Below are 27,902 nucleotides of genomic sequence, written 5' to 3'. Positions count from 1 at the left end.
CCCCCCCTGCCCTCCCCCCCTGCCAGCCGGCCATGCTACCCTCAAGTTACCCGTGGGCCGGTCTGTCCACACTCCCTCCTCTCCGTCCTCCCAGGGAGATTAGTGGAAAGCTAGGAGCAGCTAGCCTGGCTCCTGGCTGCTCTGACCAAACACCACTCCTGCCGGCTCTTCCCGCTCTGGTTCCCCGGCTCAAGCCACAAACAGCTGATCAAACACAGGACAAGGTCGGTCCAGGGAGCCACTGTCACCTCCAGGGGAGGTTTTATAGAGCAGCCATCAGGCGGGTCTGATAAGAATGGGCAGGACGTGGGGAAGGGGCCCATGGGGCCGGCACAGGACCCAGCAGGCCATTCCATTGAAGACAGAAACCTCTGTGCCCACACAGGGTCCAGCCCGGCGCCAGCCTGTCCAAGGCCAGAGCTGCCTGTGAGCCCGGAACCGAAGGGAATTGAGGAAGGGGTGCCTGAGCCTGGGTGAGCCACAGGCTGGGGGCCCCTACGGGTTTGGGAGCACAGACCCTCCCTCGCTAAACGGTGACCCCTGCAAGGGCAAGAACTGAGCCTTATTCCATCCATGCACACACCCCATGTAGGAAGCCTGGCACATCGGAGTCGTAGACTTGAAGTTCTGGAGGCCTGGGCGCCTACCAGTTCCCAGTCCCATGCGTGGGCCCTGCTCCAGGGGCACTGCTGACCTGTGGCCAGGCCAGGGTCACATGTGAGAAACAAGAACCAAAAACACCCATGCCGCCCGGAGACCTGCAGTGCCTATACATGCTGGGTTTCTCTTCTCTCTCTTTTTCATGAGGTGGTGGTGGCGGAGGGGGGTTGGGCATTAATATTTTTTAGAAATATTCTTGCCCAGCCTGCATGGCTCAGTGGTTGAGCATCGACATATGAACCAGGAGGTCATGGTTCGAATCCCGGTCAGGGCACATGCCTGGGTTGCTGGCTTAATCCCCAGAATGGGGCATGCAGGTGATAGCCAATCAATGATTCTCGTCATTGATATGCCTGTCTCTCCCTCTCCCTTCCTCTCTGAGATCAATAAAATATGTTTTAAAAAAGAAAAGAAGTGCTCTCATCATTAATAGTTCTGTCATTAAGCACATGTTGAACACGGACAAAGAGCGAGTGTAATTCTCGTCTCACCAGCACCATGATGCGGGTGCTGTTACTATCCCTCCCCTGCGACGGTGAGGCCCCCAGCACCCGGGAAGCCACCTGAGCTACATAACCAGTGAGGAGCACCGCTGGGGCGGGAGCCCAGGCCACTGGCTCCAGAGCTTGCTGCTGAGCACCACGCTACGTTCAAGCATTTTTTAATCCTTCCCAGTCCCTGGGCAGCCTGGCCTGTCACACCTACGTGTTGTCATAGGACCTACTGAGTCTCCCGATCTGCTCTCTCCTTCTCCCCATCCTGCCTGAGACTGCAGCCCGGCCTAAACTCTGCTTTTGTCAGCTGGGAACGTGTCCGGCAGCACCACGCATGCCCTGTGCCTTGCTCCGGGACTGGATTATCAGTGGCTTAGACCACCCCTCAGTCTCACATCCTCAGTCAACACCTGCCGGCTCAGCAGGGCCCTTCCTTCCAGTGGAGAAGAACGCATGGGGCAGCTGAGTGCGAGGTGGTTCCCCGGCCCAGGCAGCTCTGGGCAGCATCTTGGCTGGTCTGACTTCCCGCTCTCTCCCCTGACCTTGGGCTCCTACAGGAAAAATGTTCTCTAGAACAGCCACCGTTTTATGGGCAAATATCCGATCAGAAGATAGTGTCCATTAGTGCAGCCATTCAGAGCCGCTCAGATCAGAGTTCCGACCCCTGCTCAGTCTTGTTAGATGTGTGGCTTTAGTTTTATCCACCTGTTTTCCATCCTGACCTGGTCTATTGGAGCCAAGAGGCCGCCCTGGGGGGCAGAGAGAGGAGAGGGAGGACAACACGTGGCCAGGTTGGCCTCTCTTATTCTGTGTACGGGTGACGGTAGTCCCACCATGTCTCGCTCTCAAGTAGCAATCTGCTGTTTCCCATCACTTTCAGCGGCACTGTTGATCCCCACAGTTCGCTGTTGCCCCTTTCAGGGTGAAGGCCTTCAGACGCCCTCTGTGTCCTCAGCTGGTGAGCCGTGGGGTTGCGGCCCACTCTCCGTGCTACCAGCCTCCGTGGTCCCGTAATTCAGAGCACTTTCCATCGCTGACTTGCCCGACGCTGGCAGCAGTGGTCTGAGGAGAGGAGCGTGGATTATTATTTTGCAAATGAAAAACCCAGGCTCCAGGAGGCACCATCTCTCGGTCCGTCATGTGAGGAGTCACAGCAGGGCCGCAGCCAGAGCCCACTTCGCACGGAGAGAGCATGAGGTGGGGCTGAGTCAGAGCTGAAGGGCCCCACGTATAACGCCAACCGTGGGCTGCCCGGCGCACTGGCTCTGGGCAAGCCACCGCCCTCGGAGCCTGTCTCCCTCCTGTTTGCCGAGAGGCGGGGTGAGAGCTCTGGCCTGCCTCTGGGAAGGTCCTGACCGAAGAGGGCTCGGAGGCCATGTTAGCTTCCTGGGCCTGACCCCAGGAAGGCCAGCTGTGGAGCCTGGGCTCTGGGGGCGCAGGGCACTCAGAGGAGAGAGTCTGTGCAGGGGTCCCACCCCTGCCCGTTGAGGCTGCCGCCTCAGGACGAAGAGGCAGAGTCAAGGCTTGCATCCTCCATGTGGGGCCTGGCTGGCTGGGAGACCAAGACAAGAACCCCAGGCTTGTGGGCTCCTCAACCTACCGCTCAGGAGGCCTGAGGAGAGGGTCCCCCGGATACCTCGGTGGCCCCCTCTGGTCTGACCAGAAGCTTTTCCACAAGCCTCCCTGGGCTCGGCTGCCAGGGGGAGAGGGAGGTGACAAGGCTAAAAGGTTCCCAGCCTGAGATCCTATGGAGTCAGCCACGCCCACCTCCTCAGAGGCCAAGCTGATCACCTGCAGGCCTTACACGGCCGCCTCCCCCTCCTCATCTCAGCTGCTGGAGTCCGGTGCCAGAGCCTCAGGAGTGAGACGGGGAGGTGGGGGGCTGAGCGTGAGGGAACTGGGTGGGCACACAGGGAGGTGGGGGGCTGGGCGGGAGGGCTGGGGGGGCCGGGTGGGAAGGCACTGGGTGGGCACACGGGGAGGTGGGGGGCCGGGCGGGAGGGCACTGGGTGGGCACACAGGGAGGTGGGGGGCCGGGCGGGAGGGCACTGGGTGGGCACATGGGGAGGTAGGGGGCCGGGCGGGAGGGCACTGGGTGGGCACACAGGGAGGTGGGAGGCCGGGCGGGAGGGCTGGGGGGGCCGGGCGGGAAGGCACTGGGTGGGCACACGGGGAGGTGGGGGGCCGGGCGGGAGGGCACCCCGGGAGGGCACTGGGTGGGCACACGGGGAGGTGGGGGGCCGGGCGGGAGGGCTGGGGGGGCCGGGCGGGAAGGCACTGGGTGGGCACACAGGGAGGTGGGGGGCCGTGCGGGAGGGCTGGGGGGGCACACGGGGAGGTGGGGGGCCGGGCGGGAGGGCACTGGGTGGGCACACGGGGAGGTGTCGCTCTCCATCCTTTGGCTCTCTAACTTCTTCGTTGCACTCATCAGGATCTAAAGGACTTCCTCGTTGGCCCCTCACCAGCACCATCAGCACTGCAGGGCGGGGGGAGGGATTCGGGGGGCGGGGGCGGCCTGTCTGGTTGCGGGTGGATTCCCAGGTCCCTGCAGCAAATGTTTGCACAGCACACGCGTTCCTCCCGGCTCAGCCCTTGGCACCTGTCCCCGCCCACCCTCCCGGCGCCCTTCCGGTGAGGAAGTGCGGCCAGGGGTGACCTGGCTCAGGATGAGTGGCAGAGCCGGTGGCCAGGTTTGTCTGCTCCAAAGCCTGACTCGGAGGCACGGCCACAAACGAGGAAGCTGGCGCCCAGAGAGGCTGCCCACAGGCCTGCCGCCGCCCAGCCGGCTGAGGGGTGGCTCGGGGGCCGGCTGCCGCAGACACTGCTTTGTTCCCGCACAGCCCTCAGCCAGTCCCTAGGGCCTCGGGCACAAGGTGGTGTTCCCAGAATTGTGTCTGCCCTTCATCAGCGAGTGAGGATCAGCCTTCAGTGCTGACCGCAGTGAGCTTCGCCTTTCCCTCCCAATGAGCACATCCGTGGCCCGGCAGAGGCTCCAGCCCCTCGCTGTGGGGGCTTTCGGCCGAGGTCAGATCTGCCAGCAGCCCTGGCGGGAGCCTGTCACACTCCTGCCCCCAGCAGTTGTCAGAACTCTCAGAAGTGCTGCCTGCCAATCCGTTTCCTTCCCAATCCGTCCTGAGACCTGAGTGCACATCTCCGGACAGACACCGCTTTCCGACTGTGACTGCAACAGGTCCCCTCTGGATCTCCCCCACCCTCACCCCCTCCCCGTCCACGTGAGGTGCACAGTCCTGGATGCATAATGGCTCCTCCAACTCAGGGTTCTAGAACAGTGAGGTCCAGTTAGAAATATAACACGAGTCCTGGCCGGTGTGGCTCAGCTGGTTGGCCGTCATCCCGGGCCCTGAAAGGTTGTGGGCTCCGTTCCCGATCAGGTTTCAGGCTCAGTTCCCGTCGGGGAACATGCAGGAGGCAGCCGATGGATGTTTTTACTCTCCCTCTCCCTTCCCCCCTCTCTCTTTAAAAAAATAAATCAATAAATGATTTTTTAAAAATAACAAGAAGAAATGTAATATGAGACACGTGCGTAATTTTAAATTCTCTAATACCCACATTATGAGGGCAAAGAGAAACAGTGAAATTAACGTAATCGCATGTTGCACTTAATCCATTACATCCGAATTGTTTTCCTTTTCACCTGTAATCAGTACAAACGCTAACGAGGTCGTTCACGTGTCTAATCGTCATCTCATCAGACACGGACTTCAGGTGCTCCAGGCCACTCGCTGTGCCAGGCTGCGTCTCCATCCGGCCTCCACTCCCCCGCATCCGGGACGCGGCGGCTCCTGCCCAGGCCGGGGTCACCGCTCCCCCAGGCCCTGCCCACCGGCTGAGTGCGGTCCGGACCGCATTGCAGGGCCTGTGACAGCAGCTCACCCCGCCGGTGGCATCCAGCATGGCCGGAGGCGCACACAGCCCGAGGCTTCCCTCCCTTCCGCCCGGAGGAGAGGCCGGAGAAGGCCCACCTCCTCTCCCCCCAGGAAGGGTGATGTGGAGGGGGGTAGCTATGGGGGGGACAGATCTCAGAACCCAGGTCCGTTTTATTGGGGGGGAGGGGGGATGTCCCTTCGGCTCAGATTCGACTGAGCCAGTGCTGGGCTACCTCCCGAGAGCCGGGTGAGATGTGCTGTGTTCTGCTCCCGGTGTTTTACGCAGGAGGAAACTGAGGCTCAGAGAGAGGAAGTGACTCTTCCTTGCTCCCAGATCCCTCTTTCATTCTGTCCCTCCCTGTCCTTTCTCTTTCCCAGCCATTGTGTGTGGGGCACATGTATGTATGCGTGTGTGTGTGTGTGCGAGCATGGTGGAGAGCTACATGGGAATGAGCCCCTTCACACGCACAGCCTGGGGTTGAGCATTAAGTTCCTGTTGCAAACTGCCCATTGCCGGGGGTCAGGGCAGCGGGGGGCTGGGTCAGAGCAGCACTCGGATCAGGGGGCTCAGGACTTCCCCCCGCACCTCTGGGACCGCCTTCCTGAGTGGGAGGGGGCTGGGGGCTGGAGACAGCGCCCTCCTCCCGCCCCACCGCTGCCCTGAGCCCAGGCTCCCTCCCCAGCCCTGGACCTTGCCTGCCTTGGTCCTTGCTGTACCGCCCCCCCAGGCCTGGTGCTGAGCGGGTGCTTCAAAACTGTGGGTCTCACCCCTCTCCCATCCCCCTCACTGGGTCTCTCTTCATTCTCCCACCTCCCACCCGTCTGTCCCTGCCTCCCACTGTCTGTCTTCCTGTGCCTTTCTCCACCTCTGTCCTCTGCTGTGGGTGGTCCCTCTGCCTGCATTTGACTTGACGTGTCAGTCTCTGCCTCTTTCTGTCTAGCCGTGTGCCCTCTGGGTCTTCAAGGGTCCCTGTCCCCGTTGTGTCCTGTGCCTCTCTCTCCCCAGACCCCTCCCTCTCTTCTCCCGCCTCCTCCCCTTCCCTCTCAGCGTCTGTCTCTGCTCTGGGCCCGCCTGGCTCCCTCCCCTGTCACTGTGTGTGCCTCCCCTTCCCTCTCAGTGTCTGTCTCTGCTCTGTGCCCGCCTGGCCCCCTCCCCCTGTCACTGTGTGTGCCTCCCCTCCCGGAGCTCCAGCGGAGGCGGCTCCTGGGAAGGCAGTGCCAGCGAGGGCCCCTGGATGGCAGCGAGCCCGCATCCCTCGGAGCTGTCACCGAGGAAATCACACAGCAGCGCCTGAAATTCAAATTAGAGTTTTGCTGAAGCTGCTAAAACTCATCAAATACTATCTTTGAAGTTCCCGAGCCAGCTAGCCACCGCTCATAAACGAGTCCCCGTTGGAAATGAGATGGTGGGCAGAGGGCCAGACAGGGCCCCCATCCCAGGGCCCGGGGGCGGGGGCCCGGCCTCCACACGCCTCCCCCCACACGGCCAGCCACCCACCGTCACCAGTGGCTCCCTCAGAGCACGCTCCCTGGGTCAGCGCCAGCTCCCAGCCGACACCTGCTGCCCCACCTCTCCCCAGAGGAACCCTGAACTTGGAAACAGAGGCAGGAGCCCTGGGCAGAGGGAGCCCGAGGCCCCCCGGTGGGGGGAGGTCTGACTGTCCCGCCTGTTGTCCCTCCACAGCTCCCCAGCCGTGTGGCCAGGAGCCCTGACCTCGCCCCTCCAGGCCTCTGGGCGCCTGATGAGGGTCCTTACCACAGGGGGTGCGGAGGGCTATGTGAGCCATAAACAATGACCGTCACTGCAATGGTAACAACAGCAACGGCCAGTGCAGTCAGTCTCCACCACGGCAGGCGGCTCTCAGAGCTGCACCATTTCACCCCCGATCAGCCCCGGGGGGACACTACAAGCACCAACCCCCCATTTTACAGACGGGAACATGGGGCCGGAGAAGGTAAGGCGCTCACTCACAGCTCCTCCCCATCCTCCGAACCCAGGGCCTGGGGTTTGTCCTGAGCGGCCCTTTGCCCTCTGCTTGCAGGTAAATTTCCCTGGCAGCGCGCTGCCCTCCCTCGGTCCGTCCCTTCTGGGAGGGAGGAGGCCTGAGGGATAAGGCCCCGGGGCCGTCACTGTCCCTCTGCCTGCCTGGCGTCCCCAGCACTGGAGCCAGGCCAGCCTGCTTGTCCACCATTGCCTGTCCTCCCTCAGAGCCCCCCCCCCCACCTTTTCTATCACAGATAAGCCTGTGGGGGTTGCTCTCTCTGCAGCTGCCACTGGGCAAGCCCTGGCGTTTTCCTGCTCAGGTTCTTTCAAACGAAAGCCCTTGGCACCCCGTGTCCGTTGCCTCTAACAGATGACCCCGGAGAGGGCAGACGCAGCCGAGACTGGAGTGAGGACTGAGCCCTGAGGCCCCGGGGAACTGAGAGCGGGGCCGCTGGCTTCGGAAAGGGAGCCCAGGAGGGAACCGTGGCACCTGTCACGCTGGCCGGGTGCCTGGCGCGTTAGAAGGATGGTCCCGGCGGAGTGTGCCTGCGGCAGAAGGGGCAGCGCTCCCCGCGGGAGGGCGGCTGGCCCCGGCTCTCCGGGAGCATGAGAGGCCCACGGCTGAAGCGGGAAGCAGGAGCCGGGACACGGAGCTCTCTTGGTGGGGACCTGCCACAGAAGAGGGGATTCCTGGATGCTTACTGGAAATTCACTCCTACAGGAGTTGGTGGTTAAGTTCAGCAACCTTCCTACTATGTGAGTGAAGACCTACTACGTGCCCCGTGCTTAGTGCTGTGGGCACAAAAACGCCTGCCCACAGAGGAAGCACCCTGAACAGAGCCTCTCAGCCACCGGTGCCCAGCAGCAGGCCCTGGCTCCCGGGGCTGCCCGGCCCCCACCCCAGTCAGGCTGCAGGGGCCACAGACCAGCCAACCTTCCCGCTGAGTCAGACACCCCTCACGGCTGCCCCGGTGGCTCAGGGAAGATGGGCTTCTCTGATAAGGAAACGGACACCGAAGAGCGGGAGGCCTGGCCCACGCAGGAGGCAAAGGTCACACGGGGGTCAGGGTCAAGGCCAGAACGCAGAGCCAGGCTCCCCGGCCAGGGCTTTGGATCCGACCACGTGGGCCTCAGACACGCGGTTCTCGGTGAGGAGCCGTCGGAGGAAGGAGGCAGCTGAGTGTGCCCGGTGAGTGGAATCGCCGGTGCCCGCTGTGAGCCAGGCCCCGGGCCGCATGGGTGAGGCTGAGCTGGGGGGGCAGGGGGAGGAGAGGACGTTACATAGGACCTGGCCCTCATCAAAGCCATTGGGGAGAGCAAGTGCCCTGCACTCAGAATGTGCCATCTGCAGGGGGGGGGGGAGGGAGGCCATGAGGGGTGCAGAGTGAGGGGTGACCCAGGGCCTCCACGCTGGACCCCAGCACCCCCATCCTTAGGCTAAGGGAACTGCTGGAGCCGTCTCCCGGGTCCCCTCCCTCCCTCCCTCCCGTGCTGCTCCCCGAGCTGGGTGTGCATGCACACGTTTCCGGGCGTGTGCACGGGCCGCGTGTGCCCGTGTGACGAGCAGGCGCTGCTGACAAGCGCCCCAGGTGTATTCCAGGGGCCGTTAAAGCTCCGTGTTTAATGGCTGGAGCCGCCGTGGTCACGGCTGTCATCGGGGATTTCACGGGCTCGTTTACATCTTTAGCTCCCTTCTCCGGAGACGGCTTCATCATCCCAGCCCCCCGGCCCCTCGGCAACGGGGGAGAGGGGAGGGGTGGGCAGAGCGCTGAGCTCCACGTTGGCGTTCGAACTCCGATGAGGGGACAGGCTGACAGAAGAAGCCAGAGCCCAGACCCAGGACCGGGGCAGGGTGCAGGCTGGTCCGGGGTCCCCAGCCACCAAGTGAGCCGGCAAGTGGAGGCGGGTGGGGCCCAGAGGCGGCTCCGAGTGTGGAGGTGGGGACCAGGGACCGGCAGGTGGTGCATCCAGGAGCTAGGGGTCAGGATGAGAAAGGTCAGGAGCTGCAGCAGCTGCAGAGAGGAGAGGAGAGGGGAGAGGAGGAAAAGAGAGGAGAGAAGAGTAGAAGAGAGGGGAGGGGAGGTGAGGAGAGGAAAGGGGAGGGGAGAGAAGGAGAGGGGAGAAGCGGGGAGGAGAGGAGAGTCTGCAGACGCAGCCCCCCGGGAGGAGCAGCCGAGGAGCTGTCAGGGGCCTGGGGACTCGGGGCCCTGGCGGAGGTCTGACGCACCAGGGCTGGCACCTGGGCGAACCCAGAACGGCCCCCAGAAGCCGTGGTCTCAAGGGGGGGTGTGGACTGGACTCAGGATCGTCAGGATGCATGGATTCTTGGCTCCTACCAGCCTGTACCTGCTGGTGCCTGGAGCAGTCACACCCCGCCCCCTTTAGAAAGTGGCCATCATGAGGCACCCCCCCCCCCCCCCCCGCTTCCTGTGGCGGGTGAGATGGACAAACAGGCATTGACCGCACTCTGGCCAGTGCCAGGGGGACTGAGGCAACGGCACAGCCCTTAGCACAGCCCACATGCCTTCGGTCTATGGCAGGGAGCTGTGGGGTGGTAATGGGTAAGTGCGGGCACTGGGGGTGCCCAGCACAGACTGCAGGGCTGTGGAGGGAAGGCTTCCCGGAGGAGGTGCCATCCTAGCTGGGGCCTGTGGGAGAAGCAGAGTTAGCCCCCCCCCCCAGTCTCCCCCAATCCCGAGAGGAAGGGGCGAGTGAGGGGAGGGTGCCAGCAGGAGGGAGTGGCGTGTGCAGAGGCCCCAGGCAGAGAGGGGCGAGCAGAAGGTGCGGCCTCAGCGAGAGGCAGAAGCCAGACCAGGGCGGCCTTGGCTTCTCAGGCCAAGGAGCCGGGCTCTCTCCCGGGACAGGGGGTCCTTCAGGGGACAAGCAGGGGTGCATCGTGCTTTAGAAAGCCCTGGATGCCCTGGCTGGTTTGGCTCAGTGGCTAGAGTGTCAGCTTGTGGACTGAAGGGTCCCAGGTTCGATTCTGGTCAAGGGCACATGCGGGCTCGATCCCCAGTGCAAGAGGCAGCTGATCAATGAATGAATGATTCTCTCTTATCATAGATGTTTCTCTCTCTCTCTCTCCCTCCCCTTTCCCCTCTGAAATCAATAATATATATATTTAAATCTCCCTGACTGTGGGGAGGTGGGAGTGGAGGTGGGCCTGGAGGCGAGGAGGCCCGTTGGGGGCTGTGCGGGGAGACGGGGAGGTGATGGAGTCACAGAGGGATGGATCTGTGGACGGCAGCAGCTGGAAAGGGCTGGTGAGGGACGGACGACGCCTCTGGCTTCTCGGGGAGGCAGAGAGGCTGAGCCCCGTCGCTCCCGGCTGGGGCCAGGCTGTCTCCACCTCGTCAGCACGCCCTCCGCGGCCCGGCCCGGGGCCTGTCACCGCAGCCCCAGGAAGCATCCCCTCCGAGAGGCAGAGGCAGGCCTGACGGACCTGTCACCGCGGTGCCGTCGGCCGCCAGCCCCTCACCGGGTAATCTGCTTTCACCGGGAGCTCTGTCCGTCCTTCAGCTCCGGCTCCCGGCTCCCGGCTCCCGGCTCGGAGCAGGGAGGCGCCTGCACGGGCTGCGCAGCTGCCTTTCTTCCCCGAACAAATGACCTTGGGCCGGGCCGAACAGCTTGGCCGGAATCCAAACCGCCCGGCTCCCAGCCCCTCTCCCACTCTCCTCCCAGGCAGTATAGCTGCAGCTGGGACAGTTCCAAACCCAGCGAACGGGACTCCGGGAGGCTTGTAGGTGACCCCGGGCCCGGATGGGTCTCCGGAGTCCCCCTCTGTCTCCCTCCCGAGAAACCGGCCGCAGAGCGGGGCACACACAGTTGGAGAGTCCGATGTGCTGGGTTCACCTCTTCTCTGGCTGCTTCCGAGCGGGGTGACCTTGGGGGATCACCTGCCCTCTAGTGTGACTACCCACCGCCTCCACCTCCCCTCGCGCACCGTGGCCACCCGTTCGGCTCTCCCTCCTTCTGGCCCTCAGTAGCTGGGTGCTCCCACCTCTGCCGTGAAGTGACCTGTTCGAGGTCTGTCTGCGCCATCAGCCGAGCGGTTCCTGGGGGGCGGTTGGCGTGTCCCCCTCCCCTGCACCCAGCACAGCCCCCACCCTGGCACTGCCGGCTCAGGAAGTGTGGGTGGATGGGTGGCACCGGATGGAGAGGGGACAGGGGTCCTTCTCTGTCCCTGTGGCAGAGGAGCAAATGGGGTGGGGTCAGGCGGAGGGGGTCTGCCGGGGTGGTGCCCGGGGCTGGTGGCGGAGTGCGGTGGCCGGACTGAGGCGGCCCCATGAGCAAGGGCCTCCCGCAGGCCCAGGCCCCCTCCTGGTGCCTGGTGATGGTGGCTGGCCGGGGTGGCGGCTGGGAAGGGGGTGGCCGAGGTGGGGGTGGGGGTGGCCTCGCTGGTCATGACCCTGGCTCTGGCTCCTGCAGGCAGACCTTCCAGGCGGCGATGGTGCCGGAGCCACGGCCCCTCCCCTCGCCCGCTGCCTCCTCCGCAGTTTTAATGAAAATCAGACGGAGATCTGGAGGGCTGCTTAGCATTTCAATACATTCGATATTGGATATTAGCAAGTCACCTCCTAAAGCTGCTCTGGCTCCAGAGGTGAGAGGCACCGTCAGCCCCCACTCCCTCCTGCCCCCCACTACCCCCGCCCCAGCCAGTCCTTGTCAGCGGGCGCCCAGGATCTGCTCCGTCTGTCAGAGCGCTGATGTGGACTTGTCTCCTCCCCATTGGGCACAGTGACGATCAGGTTATTTTTTAATATTGGGGATATTAATGCTCCTCTTTCTGATAACGAGCCACAGCCTGATCCCGCCTGCTCTCTGAGGAAGGCCTTGGGGCTGAGGGGGGCGAGCTGGGATGCATGAGGGCCTACTGTGTGCCAGGTGCCCTTTTAATCATCACAGCCCTCCAGAACAGGTGGCAGTGCTCTCATTTCACAGACCGGACCCCGAGGCTCAGAGAGGTACAGGGACTTCCCAGAGACACACAGCACACGGGAAGGGTTAGGCCTGAGATCTGAACCACGTCTAACTCTGGAGCCCCAGGTCCTTTCTGTCTCTCAAATAATCTGGAAACTTCCCCACAACTGCTGCCCCCCACCCCCCACCCCACCCCGCTCCCGTCACCCCGACACCTCAGAGGGCAGGTGCTGCTCGGTCCCATGGTCAAGCGAAGATGTCAAGCCCCACTCTGACTCAAAACGACAGCCAGGGCCAGGCAGGACCTCCTTCCCCACCCCTGCAGTAGCCCAGTGCTGGCCTGTCCTCGGGGCCCTGAGCTCCTTTACCCACGCCCCCACCCCCGCCCGGAGCCTGAGCGGCTCAGAGAAGGTCAGCACACCCTCCGCCTCACCCACAGGTCAATGGCCCGCTGTGGCACCTGCTCTCTCCTCGCCTCTGACCGACCCAGGGTCCCAGAACTCCCACTCAGCTGAGCGCTCACGCTCTCCCGGCTCCCACAGGTCTGCGCTGGGTCCCGGGCAGGTCACGTTAGTAGCTGTGGCATCTTGGACAAATCATGTCCCCCCACTGATTCCCCCACTTACGAAGTGCAGACAACAGAACTTCCTTCCAAGGCTGTTACGGGGATTAGTGAGAACAGTGGAGATTCTGCCGTGTTCTCCTGGACGCCGAGTGCCTTCCCCACGCTGAGCGGCACCCAGAGAGGTGAGCAGGTTCGCCTGGAGTCACGCACACCCCAATCTGGCCCCCGATCCAGGTCTGGGCCGGGCCTCAGGGGGAGCCAGGGCCCAGGCAGAAGTCCTGCGGAGGGAGGGCCGCCCACGTGCAGATGCTGAGGAGTGGGTGCCTGGCAAGAGCAGAGGAAGGGGTGACTCAGGGGTGGGTCAGGGTGCAGACAGGGGAGGCGGTGGCTGGAGAGGTGCGGGGGCGGGGCCTCCGGGGCAGAGACTTGCAGCAGGAAAAGGCCTTGGATCTTCCTCCAGAGGGAACAGCGGGAGGCTGGAAATCAGGGAAGGGGCGGGCACGGGCAGGAGCCGACCATGACCCTGGCCGTGACGGGGCTTTCTGGCTGCAGGGTGGCCCAGTGGGTGTGCACGGCAATGTGGCCGGGCAAGCTGCCCCAGAGGGAGGTGATGGGGGCTCACAGGCCGGTGGCAGCGGCGAGGAGTGGATGCAGAGAACATGGAATGTCCCGCATACACAGCGGATGGAGAAGGAGGCACCGAGACCAAGTTCAGGTCCCTGGACTTGCACAGCTGGATGGGTGGGGGGTGGTGTCCAGTGAGGACCAGGCGTGGGACAGAGAAGCCTGGAGGGGGGTCTGGGTGGCTGATGGTTAAGGGCCAGCGGAGGTGATAATGGACCAGGGACGACTGAGAGAGAAAGAAGTCCAATAGGATAGCCGGCTCTTTCAAGAAGCTTGCGGGGAAGGTGGAGAGGAGGGAGACGGCAGCAGGCGAGGGGCTAGAGGGGGAGAGGGAGGCTTTGGTTTTTCAGGACGGAGAAGCCTGGAGCGTGAACGGCGGTGGGGCAGCCAGGCCTCAGAGGCCGTGGCGTGCGGTTGGTCGTGTTTTCCCTCCGCCCCGCTCCCCGCCCGTGGTTCCCGCCAGTGGAAGTGATTGATTATATGTAAACAGGAGGAAGCAATTAGTCCGGGCATGCCCGGCCATTAATAAGCCTCTTACGTATTTATAACAGCACCTCACTCCCCCCTCAGCCCGAGGACAGATATCCCGGGAGCGGCCGGGAGCACGCAGAGGGGACCTCAGAGCAGCCACAGGCCCTGAGCCTACGCCCGTGGTCGGCAAACTGCGGCTCAAGAGCCACACGCGGCTCTTTGGCCCCTTGAGTGTGGCTCTTCCACAAAATCCCACGGCCTGGGCGAGTCTATGTTGAAGAAGTGGCATTAGAAGAAGTTTAAGTTTAAACAATGTGGCTCTCAGAAGAAATTCCAATCGTTGTCCTGCTGCTCTTTGGCTCTGCGGACGAATGAGTTTGCCGACCACTGGCCTACGCTCACATTCTCCACTCCCGGGAGGCCCCTCAGGTAGAAGCCAGGGCCTCCTGCTTGACCTGCAGCGCGGATAAGCGTGCACCTTCTTTTTTAGCCAGAAAGAGCCTGAAAGCAGCCCCTTGGGAGGCCGTGGGCGCTGCCAGGCAGGAGCCCTGCCGTGGAGAGCAGCAGCTGGCGGCTTCGGGGTGAGGGCCACGCAGGGACAGGTGACAGCAGGGAAGCCCGGGGCCTTTGGGTGACGGGGGTGAGTGGGTCCACCCACTTCTGAGGCAGGTCTGCCTCGTCCTGTGGCCCCCAAAGGTTTGGACGCATCGCTGGGTCCTCACCCACATTGAGATCCGATCGATGGTCCTTTGTTCACTCGAAGCCTCCGAAAAGGAGCCGAATCGCATTTGGTATTTTCTGCTTCAAGAGGACTTTGTATCAAAAAGTGATTTAGCCGAAACCGGTTTGGCTCAGTGGATAGAGCGTTGGCCTGGGGACTGAGGGGTCCCAGGTTCGATTCCGGTCAAGGGCATGTACCTTGGTTGCGGGCACATCCCCAGTAGGGGGTGTGCAGGAGGCAGCTGATCGATGATTCTATCTCATCGATGTTTGTAATTCTCTATCCCTCTCTTCCTCTCTGTAAAAAATCAATAAAATATATATATATATATTTTAAAAGTGATTTAAATGGTAAATTCTATTTTACGTTGTGGTGCTTACGGTGTCTGAAGCATCCCCTCGCGTGGAAGGGGCGTTTGGCACCGCCCGCTGAGTGACCTGCTTCCCGCTGGACCAAGTCCAGCTCTGCCCGGCCCACCCCGCCTTGCCTGTCCCTACAGCGACGACCCATGGGGTCCGGGTGCTGGTGGGAGAGGTGAGCGCCGGGCAGACTCGCCCCCGGAGAGTGGCATCAAGGCCACCCAGCAGGTCTGGCTCACACACCGTGCGGCCATCCAGACACCAAACTGTGGGCATCTCAGAAGTCTGCTCAGGCATCGCCCTGCCAGTTAGCAAAGGCTCCCAGGACGCCTCTGGGCACCAGGAGAACCACGCGTGACCCGGCTGGGACCCTGCCATGGACCCAGTCCGGGAGAGGAGACACATGAGATACAGCCAGCCCGGATCCCGCTCCCGCTGCCCACTCCATCAATCAGTCAGTCCTCCGGAGTCTCGGTCTCTGTGCCTTTAAAATGGGGTGAAAGCCCTACATCTCAGGGGGTGGGGGGACTCGGTGAGAGAAGGGTGGGGAGTCTAGCGCGGATGGGGAAACCGGGGAAGCCTGGCCACGCCCCCCACGGGTTTGCCCACACAGTGTCCTCACAACGTTTGCATTAGCTGCCAACTGTAAATATTGATAGTAAGAGACACCACATCAAGAATTAGATGTAAAACTTCTGAAAATGCAGAGAACTGGGCTCACGTCCCCATGGCAGGAGCTGGGAACACGCCCCTCGCAGGTCCCCTCAGGGGCCAGCCTGTCTCCTGCGGGCATGTGTGTACCTCTCTGGGTCTGGTCCAGCCTGCTCCCTTTGCCCCCCACCCCTTCACAGCACCCCGACAGCCTCCACCCAGGGCCGGCTTGAAGGCCCGGGGAACGGGGGCTTCCTACCTCGCTGAGACCGTTGGTCTGAGCCGCAGGGAGAGGGCCCTACTTGAAGCTGTCTCTCCCTCTGTAACAAAGACGCAGGGAGAGAGCGGGTGTTGAGTCCGGGGATCTGGGGGTGAGCACCCCTCCAGCAGGTGACGATCAGAGCGAAGGATGGCCTTTTGCACTCCAGCTTCCTCAGCTGCTCCTGCCCGCAGGGCGTGCGATGCTGAAAGTAGAGCAAGTTGCCGAAACCGGTTTGGCTCAGCGGTAGAGCGTCGGTCTGCGGACTGAAGGGTTCGATCCCGGTCAGGGGCATGTGCATTGGTTGTGGGCACATCCCCAGTAGGGGCTGTGCAGGAGGCAGCTGGTCGATGTTTCTCTCTCATCGATGTTTCTAGCTCTCTATCTCTCTCCCTTCCTCTCTGTAAAAATCAATAAAATATATTAAATAAAAAAAGAAAAAAGAAAAGAAAAGAAAGAAAGTAGAGCAAGTTTACCAAGCTCTCAGCGCAGGGCCTGGAGCAGGGCACACACTCACGCTCCCCGGAGAGCCTTCTCCATCCTTTAACCTCTCCCTCGCGTCCAACTCTTCCCCCTTCGCGGCGAACGCAGGAGCTGGGAGTGCGGTCAGAGGTCACAGTGGACGTTAGAGGCGGCGTCAGAACGTGTCCCCAAGGGGCACCCCCACTTGAGGGCCAGCCCCTGGGAGCTGCAGACCTCTTATCTGCTTCCAGACAACTTGGCCCGCCAGATGCTCATGGGATTGGGGGTGGGGGTTGGCACCTGGAGGGATCCCCAAGGAGAGAGGCCACTCCTGGGAAAGGCGAGGGAGGAAAAGCAGGGCGTGTGTGTTCGGCCGCACCATCCATGTGAGAGCAGCTGCCTCTGCCAGCCCCCTGGCTGTGGGCCTGGCGTGGGCGGTGCACTGTACCTGCGACCTCGCATGTAAATTTCACAGCAGCCCCGGGACTCGGATAGCATTGTCCTTGTTTTACAGGCGTGGAGGCTGAGGCTCAGAAAGGTTAAGGCACCTGCCCAAGGCTGCACAGTCAGGATGCAATCTGGTGCCCCAGACCCCTGCACCCTTAACCCAGGGTGCCCCTCCATGCCCAGTCTGAGTGTTCACCTAAAGGTGCTCTCTGAGGTTGTCTCTAAGCGGGTCTCAGCCTCTCGCCGTGAATGTGCATCCGAGTGGGTCCCTGTGGAGGTCCCTGCATAGGCGAGCGAGCCTGAGTGTGCAAGAGTGAGTAGTGAGTGTGCAGGGGGATGCGTCGCCCCGTGTGCTCCGGGGATTTCTCCCGGGGAAGGGGGGGGGGGGTGTCTGTGTGTCCCGGTGTCGCGGGGGCGCCCTGACCGTGGCACCGGGTGGGCGGCCCTGAGTCCACGTGCGGACACGGGCGCGGGGGGCGCGCTGCCCCCGGGGTGCAGGCGGGCGGGCGCGGGCGAGCTCACGTGCAGGGGGGAGTGGGCCGCTGTCCACCGCCGGCCGGCCCGCCCCCGCGCCGCGGCGCTGATTGGCTGGGCGCCGTGACGGGGCCCCCACCCCCGTCCGGGGCGGCGGCGGCGGGCGCGGGTGCCCGTGCGCCGGGGCGCGTGTGCGCGGGGTGTGCGCCCGGGCCGGCGTGCGGAGGGAGACCGGGGAGCGCGCCGCCGCGGCCGAGCCGAGCGAGGGTGCGCGGCCCCCGCCTCCCGGCCATGGCCTCCGCCCGGGGGCGCCTGCCCCCCGCGCTCTGGGTCGTCACGGCCGCGGCGGCGGCTGCCACCTGCGTGTCCGCGGCGCGCGGCGAAGGTGAGCGGCGGCGGCGGCGGCGGCGGCGGCGGCGGCGGGCGGGGGCGGCCGGGGACGGGGGCGCGGCGCCCGCGGATCGGGGTTCAACTTCCTTTTCCTCCACCCTGAGCGTCCCCGGGGCTGGGAGCCTGGGCTCGGAACGGGGACCCTGGGCTCGGGGACGGGGACCCTGGGCTCGGGGGGACAGGGAATCCCTGCGGGGGAGACCCCCGGGTCAAGGGAGAGTGGGATGGAGAGGGGGACGGGACTGCAGGCTTGGGGCTGAGGGGCAGAGGCAGCGGGGGGCTGGGGCTGGGGAGCACGGGGCTGTGGGATTCGGAGCGGGGGACAGATAACTGAGGACCAGACACTGGGGACGGGGGACAGGCTGGGGGACAGGAGAGGAGAGGAGAGCTATAGAGGAGAGAGGGGACAGAGAGGGCAGGGGCCGGTGGGGACAGAGGGGCACAGAGATGCAGGATGAGGCTCAGAGGCTGGAGGGGCAGGGATGGCACTGACGGGGAAGGGGGGAGGGGGAAGGCAGGAACTGAGGACCAGAGAGAACAGGGCAGGTTTGGGGGAAGCCAGGACTGAGGGGCAGGGACGGAGAGGCTTGGAAGTGGAGGGCTGGAGGCTGGGGGAGAAGGGGTGCCGCCAGGAGGACTGGCGGGAGGGGAGGCAGCCTTGGTGGGCAGGAAGGGGGGGCGTGGGAGGAAGCGCCAGTGAGGGGCGAGCGGAGGGGTTGGCGGGGGAACTGAGGCAAGCGAGGCCGGAGATCAGGGTCCTGTCCAGGGACAAGGCTGGGCAGCCGGGTCACTCAGGGGACACGGGAGAGAGGCTGGAGCAGGGGTTGTGAACTCAACCGTCAGGACCAAAAGGGTTCGGCTGGTGGCCTGCTGGTGCCGGTGATGGGAGGGGACAAGGAACGCCAGGAGGGGGAGTCCATCAGGGTCCCCAAGGCAGGGCCTCTCACCTGGCACACACGGGTGCCGCCCTGAGTTCTGCTCCCAGCCCCAGCCACTCCCAGACCTCCCCTGCTGCCCAGAGGAAGCGCCCTAGTGCCCCATGCCGGATCCCAGGACTGACGCCCTGGGTCTCACCAGGGACCATGAACTTCAGACTCAGGGGAGCACCAGTCAGTGTTTGTCATCCTCACACACACACACACACAAACACACACACACACGAACACAGCAGGATTCACACGCCTAGACCCAGGCCCGTAGAGACCCCGGTGCGTGACAGCCCCCCCCCACTGTCATGCACAGAAATGCAGGCAGTACATGTGTGCACACACATGTACGTACAGACGTATACACAAAAATATGCATGTTTGTGGGCAGACACCACATCTAAGGAAGCCTTCAAACTGGCATCTGTGCCATGGAGATGCGTGTGCACAGAAGACATCGGTAAACTCACAGTTTGCAACGGAACAGGTCATGCGAGCGGGGACCATAGCAGGGGAGCTACGGTGAAATGGCAGGAGGGATGGCCTGGCTGGGTGGGCACAGGCTCCTGAGACCCCAGGAGGCAGGAGGGCGGCAGTGACTCCGAGCTGTGGCCTGAGAAGCAGTCTCCCCAGGGCTGAGCACAGGGAAGGGGCGGTCGCTTTGCCCAGTAGGATTCTGAGGGGACCGACCTCCGGGCTCTGGGCATTGGGTGGTACACCTCATTTCCTTAATTCACTCTCTCCCGGGGCAGACCCAGCACCCTCTGGAATGGCAGCAGCCAACACCAGAGTCCCCGGGGAGGGGACTCTGGGGAGGAGAGACCGCTGGCCTGAGAGAGGGGACGGGTCTGTGTCCGCGGAGAGACAGCACTTGGGGCAGAGGCAGGGTCTATAGAGAGGCAGGCGGGGAGCTGGGCAGGGCGGAAGGACACGCTGTTCACACCTGTCTGGTCAAGCAGCAGGCGCCCACCGCCGGGCCTGGGTGCCCCTTGCCGGTCAGAAGCCCTGGGTGGAGACCTAGGGGGTGTTCCGTGTGGGACTGCCAGGACTCCCTCCCGGCTCAGCGGGCGCAGAGCCCGGGCAGCCCGGGAGACCGTTGGGACTTGAGGAGGGGGGCTCTGTTCCCTGCTGGGGTCCCAAAGATGGCAGCGCCCCAGGTTGGTCAAGTGCCCCTGTCCCCGGTCCCTCCTCTGGCTGGGGGAGGCCCTGCAACCCCTCCTCCCCCTGCCCCCTGCCCTCCGCCCCGCCAGGCTCTCGGGCCTCCGTTACCCGGGTGGGGATCACCCACTGCTCTGGGTGGTCCGGGAGGCATTCGCGTCCTGGCTGACATCCACTGGCCACCCCAAATCCTCCAGCCTCCCCGCCATGTGCTGTGTCCTCGGGGGATGTAAATCAATTTAAGTATTAGTCTCAGCGAGATGGAATGGGGGAAGGTGCCGGTGCCGGAGAAAAAGGAATCGCAGAACACTTCCGCAGTCGAACGGGAGAGGTTTCGGGGTTGTCTGTTCTTCTCAGCGCAGGAGGGGGACCCGTCTGATCCCCCAGAACCGCCGGGCGGGCAGGCCCAGGAGGGATGTCTGTGCACCTCTGGCAGAGGAGGAAAGGAGGCACGGAGGAGTTCGGCGACTTGCTCCATCAAAGGCCCTGAGACCATCTAGCCCAACCCTTACATTTGTAAGCGGGGAGACGGGCCCAGCGAGGGGAATGGACATCACGGATGTCACACGGTTGGGCAGTGCAAGAGGCAGCCCTGGTAACCAGAAGGGGGTCTGGGCCGTGGGGGCTCGGCCAGGCCAGGCGGGCCTGATGCCGGGATTCTCTCCAGCCCCGATGGAAACCGCCGTGGGCCAGAGCTGCCCGTGAGACACTCAGTGTCCCCCGTCCCCCGACCCCCCACCAGAGGGGGCATGAGGTAGGGCAGAGGGGGACGGAGGGAGAAGAGGAGAGGGGAGGGGCCGAGAAGGATCTGGAAAGAATGAGAACAAGCAGCCCTGGAATCCTATAGCCCTTCCTGAATCCGATAGAATCGACTTTTGACTTATCTTTGGATTATCTGAGCCCCCCTGGCTCGCTGGTCCAGAATCTGCTGCAAATGTGGGGGGGGGGGGGGGGCTCCCCAGGGGAAGGGAGGGCTGGAAAGCGGGGTCTGCAGGCAGCTGCCCCAGAGGCAGGGTATCCAGGGGCGGAGTCCAGGAAGGGGACATTCGGTCAGGTACCCGCTGTGCAGGGGCAGGCGGAGCTGCGTGGAGAAGGGGTGGGGGAGGGTGGGGGCGTCCACAGGTCTCTCCCCTCCCCTCTCCCCAAACCAGGCCCTGCCGGTCTGGGGGAACTGCAGTGCGGCCCCTCTCCCTCCCTCCAGGCACAGGAGAGAGCTGCCTGACCCAATTTTCCTTCCATCGCCTGAGAGGGAGGGAGGGAGAGAGGGAGGCGGGAAGCTGCTCTGCCTGCGCCCCTGTGCGTGGGGCTGGAGCCGGGGAGGGGCGATCCATCCCCTGATCCTACCTGGCCTCTGGGGACTCCTCCCTGGTTCTGTGAGCCCTCGATCCAGCCAGCCTGCTCCTCTCCACTCCCAGATTGGGTGGGGAGGGTGAAAGGAGAAAGAACACCAGCAAATAAGAGCATCCTCACTCCAACATGTCCGGAGGACACTTGTCTCCATCTCTGGGGGCAGGCATGGAGCTATCCAGAGCTCCGGCTTCCGCCTTCCAGCCGGCAGAGTTGCGGGAGGGTCTGCTTTAACCCTCCGGGACCCGCCCAAGCCTGCCCATCGGGTTAGTTGGAAGCCCATGGTTGCTGGCTGGGAGAGGGGGTACACGAACAGAGAGTTAAATGGAAAGCCCAGGGGAGCCAAGAACTCTCTCAGACACCCATCACCAGATACAGTGAAGGACGCAGGGGCCCAGAGAGGTGAGGGGACTTAGCCAAGGACACACAGCAGTTAAGAGGCAGAACTGGGATTCAAGCCTTGATGTCTTTATCGCTGAAAAGGAGTGGGTGGGTTTGAGGCGCAAAGAGAGAGAGGCAGGACGCAGGGACAGGGAGCTGGCATTGACTCCAGGCTTTCCAGGTGGCCCTCGCCCACCCTTTGATATGATTATCCCCATTTTACAGATGAGGAAACTGAGGTTCAGAGGACCTCCTGCTACAAGTGGATGTATTGAGATACGAGCCCAGAGGGGGGTGTGACTCTGATCGTGGGCTCGTTTCCCTGCTGGACGGTCTGGCTTAAAGTAGACTTGCTTTCTGGCCAGATCTCCCTCCCCACCACCTGGAGCCAGGCTGCCAGGGCCGGGGGCACTGCCTTTGGCTGCCACAGCAGGTGCTCTGCTGGCTACACCTGTGGTGCTCTGGGCACGTTCCTGAACTTCCCTGAGGCTCGGTGTTTTCATCTATAAAATGGAGATAAGAAGGGCCACCTCTCGGAGTGGTTGAGTGGGTCACAGATGAGGCATCTCAAGCTCTCCTTGCAGAGCTCAGCACATAGTAGGTGCTCACCGAGAGGCAGCTCTACTGCCCCAAGTCTCTTTGCATCAGGTGTGCAGAGGACCTACTGGGTGCGGGCACCTCCTGGTGATTATAAAGCTGGGCCAGTCCTCTGGGCAGGTATGGCTTCGCAGCGTGAACTTTGGTATATCTGTGAATGCCGTTACGTCCCATGAATAGGTTAGGGTCACAAACCCCTGTGCGACAGGAACCACTGTCGCCCCATTTTACAGAGGAGGAAGCTGAGGCTCAGGGAGGGGAGGGGACTTGCTCAGGACACAGCTTCTAAGTGCTGGAGCCGGGGTCATGACCCAGGCCTCCTGAGCCTGTCTCAGCCCTCCCACCGGCCCACAAAGCGAGGCAGCTGCCACTCGGGGCAGTGTGTATCCTGGGAGCTCAGGAGATGGCGTTCTGGCCGAAGTGGCCGAGGAAGGCTTCCGGGAAGAGAGAGACCTTGAACTGTGCCTTGGTGGACTGGGCAGGTCAGAAAGGACACAGGGCTGTGGAGCTGGTGCGAGACTGACCAGCAAGGCCCTGTGTGAACACACACAGACATTGGTAGGCACAGGGCCTGGTGTGTGGCTGGGTCCGGTGGCTCTTGTGGCGCAGGGAAGGCGGTCCCAGGGGTCTGATTGCTCCCGTCTCCTGTTTTGCAGTGAACTTGCTGGACACATCAACCATCCACGGGGACTGGGGCTGGCTCACGTATCCGGCTCACGGGGTAAGTGATGGACAGTGGGGCCAGCCTCGTCCCTCTGGGAGCAGAGGGGGGCTGAGAGAGGGGAGGGCACTGACCCAAGGACACACAGCAACGAGAGACGGAGTTGCTGATTTCGTAACAGTTTTGTGCACACAGAGCCTTGGGGATAGAGAACCACCCCTGGTGCTGGGCAACGGGTGCTTCATGGCTGAGGCCCCAGATGTGGGGTCCTCAAGTCTGCGTCCTGGGTCTGCAGACTCACGATGTGCCCAGCTGGGCCCAGGGGAGCCTAAGACCTGTCATTGTGGAGGCACAGGGCCAGGAAGGGCCCTATCCAGGGCTTTTACAGCTTCAGGATCGGTCCCCTCTCTCACAGCCGCCGGGCCCTCACCAGGGGCTGCCAGGAAAGCTGGATTCCCTGCCTGCTTCTCTTTTCCATCAGCACCGCCTGGCTGGCATTGCCAGCCCCCTGCCTATGTGGCTTAGCCCCTCAGCTCCCTTGGGATCAATGCTCATGGGAGACACCCCGCCCACTCTCCTGGGGCGTGGTCATGGCAACTCCAGGGACAAGGGTGCACTGCCCGGTCCCTCCACTTCTACCGTGTTTCCCCGAAAATAAGACATCCTCCGAAAATAAGACCTAGTGCATGGAAAAATAAGACATCCCCTGAAAATAAGACCTAGTGCAACTTTGGGAGCAAAAATTTATATAAGACACTGTCTTATTTTCAGGGAAACAGGGTATGATCCAAGCCCCAGGAGGCGGGCAGGAAAGCCAAAGCAAGCCATGAGCCTGGTGGGGGTCCTGGCTCCGCCATCGACAAGCTGGAGCCCTGGGTCACCACCTCACCCCCCTGGGTCTGTTTCCCGTCTCTGGGAAGGGAGGAGCACGTGACGACCCCAGGGGCTGTGCTCACACATGGTTGTAGACTGTTCCTGTTACCGGTGAGCCTTCCCTGAATGGATTGTCACCAGCACTGTTATTAGCATACGAGAGGTCCAGTGCATGAAATTCGTACACTGCTAGGGGCCCCCGGCAGCCCCCCCCCCCCCCCCCCCCCCGCCTGGTCAAATTCCTGGACTACCTCCCGGTCGAGGGGACAATTTGCATATTACGCTTTTATTATGTAGGATTTCATGGTTGTATCTCACATAAATTTCCGCCTACAGACGTGCTCAGGAACACACACACACACACACACACACACACACACACACACCCCTGCTTTAGACATCATGTACCTCAACTCTTGTGAACAGTGGCTTCCGTGGCTCTGAGGACAGAGGGATAATCGTGTTAATAACAGTAACGATGATAACGATGCCAGGCGGTCACATTTATGAAGGAGGTATCTCTTTACTTTGTGGTAGGGGTTTTAACCAGGCCGTTTGGTCTGTGGCCTGTGGCCTGTGGCTGAGGTCGGAACTCCCCTCTCTCCCGGGTCCCAGGGAGCAGAAAGCTGAGTCGGCTTCCTGCATCAGCCCTTGGGCACCAGGCTTCAGGGGCTGGAGGGTTAGGTCTCGGGACCCAAGAGCCAGTAGGAACCCCTTCTCTGGCTGAGCAGGCCAGGCCTGCCTGAGACCAAGGCCGGGTTCTCGGGGTGTCCCTTTACTCCCTGGGCCTCCGTCTCTCCCTGGGCAGTGCCCCCTGTGTGCCCCAGTTGGCTGTCTCCCAGAGGAGGAGGGTGAACAAGGATCTTGGCTCTGCCGGCGGCCGGGGGCCGGCCCAGGAGGAGGGGACTGCCTGGCTGTTGTCCGGGTCAGCATTTCCCCAAGGGGGCGTGGGCCTGGCTGCAGGTTGGCTCTGGGTGTCTGTCCCCTCAGATCTTAGGACTTGGTTTGAGGGTAATGAAGAGTGGTAGGATTTTGAGAAGGCAGAAGTCCTGAGGAACAGGACTGGCGTGTATTTCCCACGATCACGCTGTAATTCTTTTGTTTGCAATAAAGTATGGATCAGTCATCTCATTTCATTTGGGACTTAGAACAATAGTAACTTCTATTCAGTGCCTCCCAACAGTCTATAGACGTTATCTCTTTTAATCCCCACCACCAACCCTGCAAGCAGGGACAGCCGCCCCCTTTTACAGACGCGGACGCTGAGGCTCAGAGCACCGGGAGGACATTGCTCAGCGTCAGACAGATTCCAAGTGATGGGCTGGAACCCATAACTCTGAGCCTGGAGCCCGAGTGGCGCCCCTTCTGCCCTCTTTGTGAGGCTGGGAGGCAGCCCTGCATTGTCCGCTGAGTTACGGACCACCTCCTGCCTCTAGGGGCTTGCCCAGGGAGAGAACAGGCAGAGCGAGTCCTGGTTCCCAGCCTTGAGGCCTTGAACCTGTGCTGGGCTGCCGGGTGAGTCTTGCAGATGCTGACATCCAGGGGGGCTGGGGAGGAGCTGGTCTTTGGTTTAATATTTGCCAGCTGGGTGGGCAGCCTTTGGAGATGGTCCTTGAGGCTCCTTCCACGCCCTGGCCCTGCAGCCCGTTAAATACCCTGGGGCAGGCCACCAGGACTGTCTGCAGCATCAGCAGCGTTATCAGATTATCGGGCAGACGGCTCAGCCTGAAGGCCAAGGTGCTGGGTCCCGAGGAGCCGGTGCTCTGCCGCCTCCAATCATGTGACATGGGGCAAATCCTTTACCTCCCCCCAACCCCCACGCTTATGACGGGGGACGGTAACACAGGCTGGTGGAGTTGTCATCTATGAGATGATGCATGAAAAGGGCGGTTTACCGGTGAGAAATCAGGAGCTCTGAGAGGTTAAGCATTTCCGCTAAGCTGAGGGGGGTGGGGGTGGGGGTGTGGGGGGCAGACCGGCCCCAGGACCCATGCTTTCCGCCAGGCTGCACCCCTCCCTTTGCACCCCACCCTCCACTCACTGGGCGAGCTTCACCCCTGGTAAAGAACAGCTGCCTCTGACAGGCGCACATTCCTTTCCATTGTCCCACCGGCTCCTCCCGTCGCTCAGAGTGGATGGCATGGGCAGGCTGGACCTACCCCATTCTGCATATGGAGAGCCCGCGGCTCAGAGAGGGATGTGATGTACCCAGGGCTGCACCGCGCGGCTCCCTGCCTTCATTCCAGGAATGAGACCGAGTTCCAGAGCTGTGGTGGGGGTGGGGGGAGGAGGGTGCCAGGGCCAGAGAGGCAGCTGGGGTGGGATGGCACCCAGCCCGGGGTGGGGTGCCCCAGGCGGAGAGCAGGACGGATTCCACCTTTCTGCCAGCCTCCAGGAATCCCTGCCGCTCTGGGCACCGGCAGCGGCGGCAGCCCTGGGGCTGGCAGGGCCAGGTCAGGCCACTGCCATCGGTGGGGCAGCTGGAACGGACCCGAATGGAGCTGATTAATTCATCCCGGTCCCTGGCAGGCAGCAGACAGGGAGCAGCTGGTTGGCTCTTCGGCGCCTTGTTCATTGTATCAGTGACTGTAGCCCCAGATGTGACCGGCACAACGCTGGCCAGAGACCCCAGCTGCGGTGGGGGGTTCAGGGCAGGGGTCCCCTTGGGGTGGGGGTGCAGGAAGCATGGTCTCTTTCAGGTGAGTCTGGCATAGGCTGGGCTTCTCCCCCAGCGGTCCCGGGAGGCAGGCGCAGGTGGGCTGGGAGCCCCATTCCTCGGTGCCTCTCTTGGCCAGGCCCGAGCTCTCCACCCGCAGAGGCCTCGTGGGGGCCTATCTGAGCTCCGTTTTTCAGATGTGGGTGCGGTGGGTCCAGACCACTCGCTGGCCAAGATGCGGTGGAACAGGGGGTGAAGGGGGGGGCTGAGTCAGGCAGGAAGGACTTGGGGTGCCATGGTCCTCGCTCTGCCTCTTGTGGGGCAGCTCAGAACCCCACGGTTTCCCAGACCACCACAAGGAGGGGTGGTGGCTTTTACCTTTTGTCCCTTTTCTTCTGACTCTATTTCTTTTATTTCCTGTTACAGTTGACGTTCAGTATTGTTTTATATTGGTTTCAGGTGTACAGCACAGTGGTTAGACACTTACGCAATCGTACCCCCCCCCTCCCCCCAGTCCAGAACCCACCTGGTGCCACAGTTATCACAGCCGAATTGACTGTGTTCCATGTGCTGCCCCCTGCACCCCAGGACTGTGGTGTGACTCCCTTCACCTGTCTCACCAGCCCCCCACTTCCCTTCCATCTGCCAGCCCTCAGCTCGCTCCCTGTAGCTGCGGGTCTGTTTCTGTTTTATTTGTTTGTTTGTGTTGTTCTCCGGATTCTGCATCTCAGGGAAATCGCAGGGAGCCCCTCCGTCCCTGTCTGGCTGACTTCACAAGGTGCGTCTTTACCCACCCTGACCCCTGCTTAAGTCACAGGAGCTCTAGTTCAAGGGCAATTGCACATGCAGGTCCCAGAGAGAAGATCGAGACACTGCCTCTCAGGTGGAGTGAGGACAGGGACCCAGAGCTGGTCCCCTCCAGCCGCCCTCGGCCCCCAGCGCCTCCTCAGAGCCCTCAGGAGTCCCCTGAACTCAGCCCACTGTGCCAGCTCCTCACCAGCTGGCATTCTGCAGCTGAGGAAACGGGGGCCCAGAGAGGAGCAGCGACTTGCCCACGGTCACACAGCAGGTCAACACGGCGTCTTCGACGTGACTCTTACTGGTCTGTTTGGTGCTCGCCAAACATGGCTTACACGTCTAGCCTCGCTGGGCTCTCCCCTCCCGTCCCTGCAACAGGTTCCTGCTTCAGCCCACACCAAATTTTGTCCCCCGCCCCCTCAATACCCACTGGCATGTCACCCTCCACCAGCTGGTCTGTAAGTGGATGTGAGGCACTTGAGGGCAGGAAGTGTTTCAGGTGTATTTCTTCCTTAGGTTGTGGTAAAATACACATCCCAAATTTCCCACCTTTTATCTTAACCACGTGTAGGTGGGCAGTCCAGTGGCACTGAGTCCGTTCACGTGGTGGTGTGGCCACCACCACCATCGGCTCCAGAACGCTTTCATCTTCCCAGATTAAAACTTCTGTGACTCCCTATCCCCCGCCGCCCCCCCAGCCCCTGGCACCCCCGTCTCTCCGATCTGACTGGTCCCAGCGCCTCGTGCACTAGTAAGCGGAGTCATGTCACAGTTGTTGTTCCTTTGTCCGGGTTTATCCCACTCTGTGCGATGGCCCGGAGGTCCCCATATTGCAGCCTCTGCCACGTGTCACCCCCTGCAGGCAGAATACTGCCCCAGTGTGTGGAGAGGCCACGTTCTGTGTCCGTTCATCTGTCCACGGACACACGATTCCACCTCTGGCTGCGGCGAACACGGGTGTGCGGGTCCCTGAGTCCCTGCCTGTACTTATTTATTTATTTTAATATATTTTATTGATTTCCCACAGAGAGGAAGGAAGAGGGATAGAGAGCTAGAAACGTCAATGAGAGAGGAACATTGACCAGCTGCCTCCTGCACACCCCCTGCCGGGGATGTGCCCGCAACCAAAGTACATGC

At 62.3% G+C, this 27,902-nt stretch overlaps 1 protein-coding gene across 1 annotated transcript in view; it reads left to right on the top strand.

Moving 5' to 3' along the window:
- Positions 1-17,243: 17,243 nt before the first annotated feature.
- EPHA8 (EPH receptor A8) overlaps positions 17,244-27,902 on the top strand; it is a 35,844-nt gene continuing 25,185 nt past the window's right edge. Inside the window, exons 1-2 of the mRNA XM_084874871.1 lie at positions 17,244-17,363; positions 22,434-22,498. Coding sequence (XP_084730997.1) covers positions 17,270-17,363; positions 22,434-22,498 — 159 coding nt within the window. The 5' untranslated portion in view covers positions 17,244-17,269. The remainder of the gene's footprint in view (positions 17,364-22,433; positions 22,499-27,902) is intronic.

The sequence above is a fragment of the Pipistrellus hanaki genome (genome assembly GCF_964339955.1).
Source record: "Pipistrellus hanaki genome assembly, chromosome: 2".
Classification (NCBI taxonomy): domain Eukaryota; kingdom Metazoa; phylum Chordata; class Mammalia; order Chiroptera; family Vespertilionidae; genus Pipistrellus; species Pipistrellus hanaki.
This window is presented reverse-complemented; position numbering and strand designations above follow the sequence as displayed.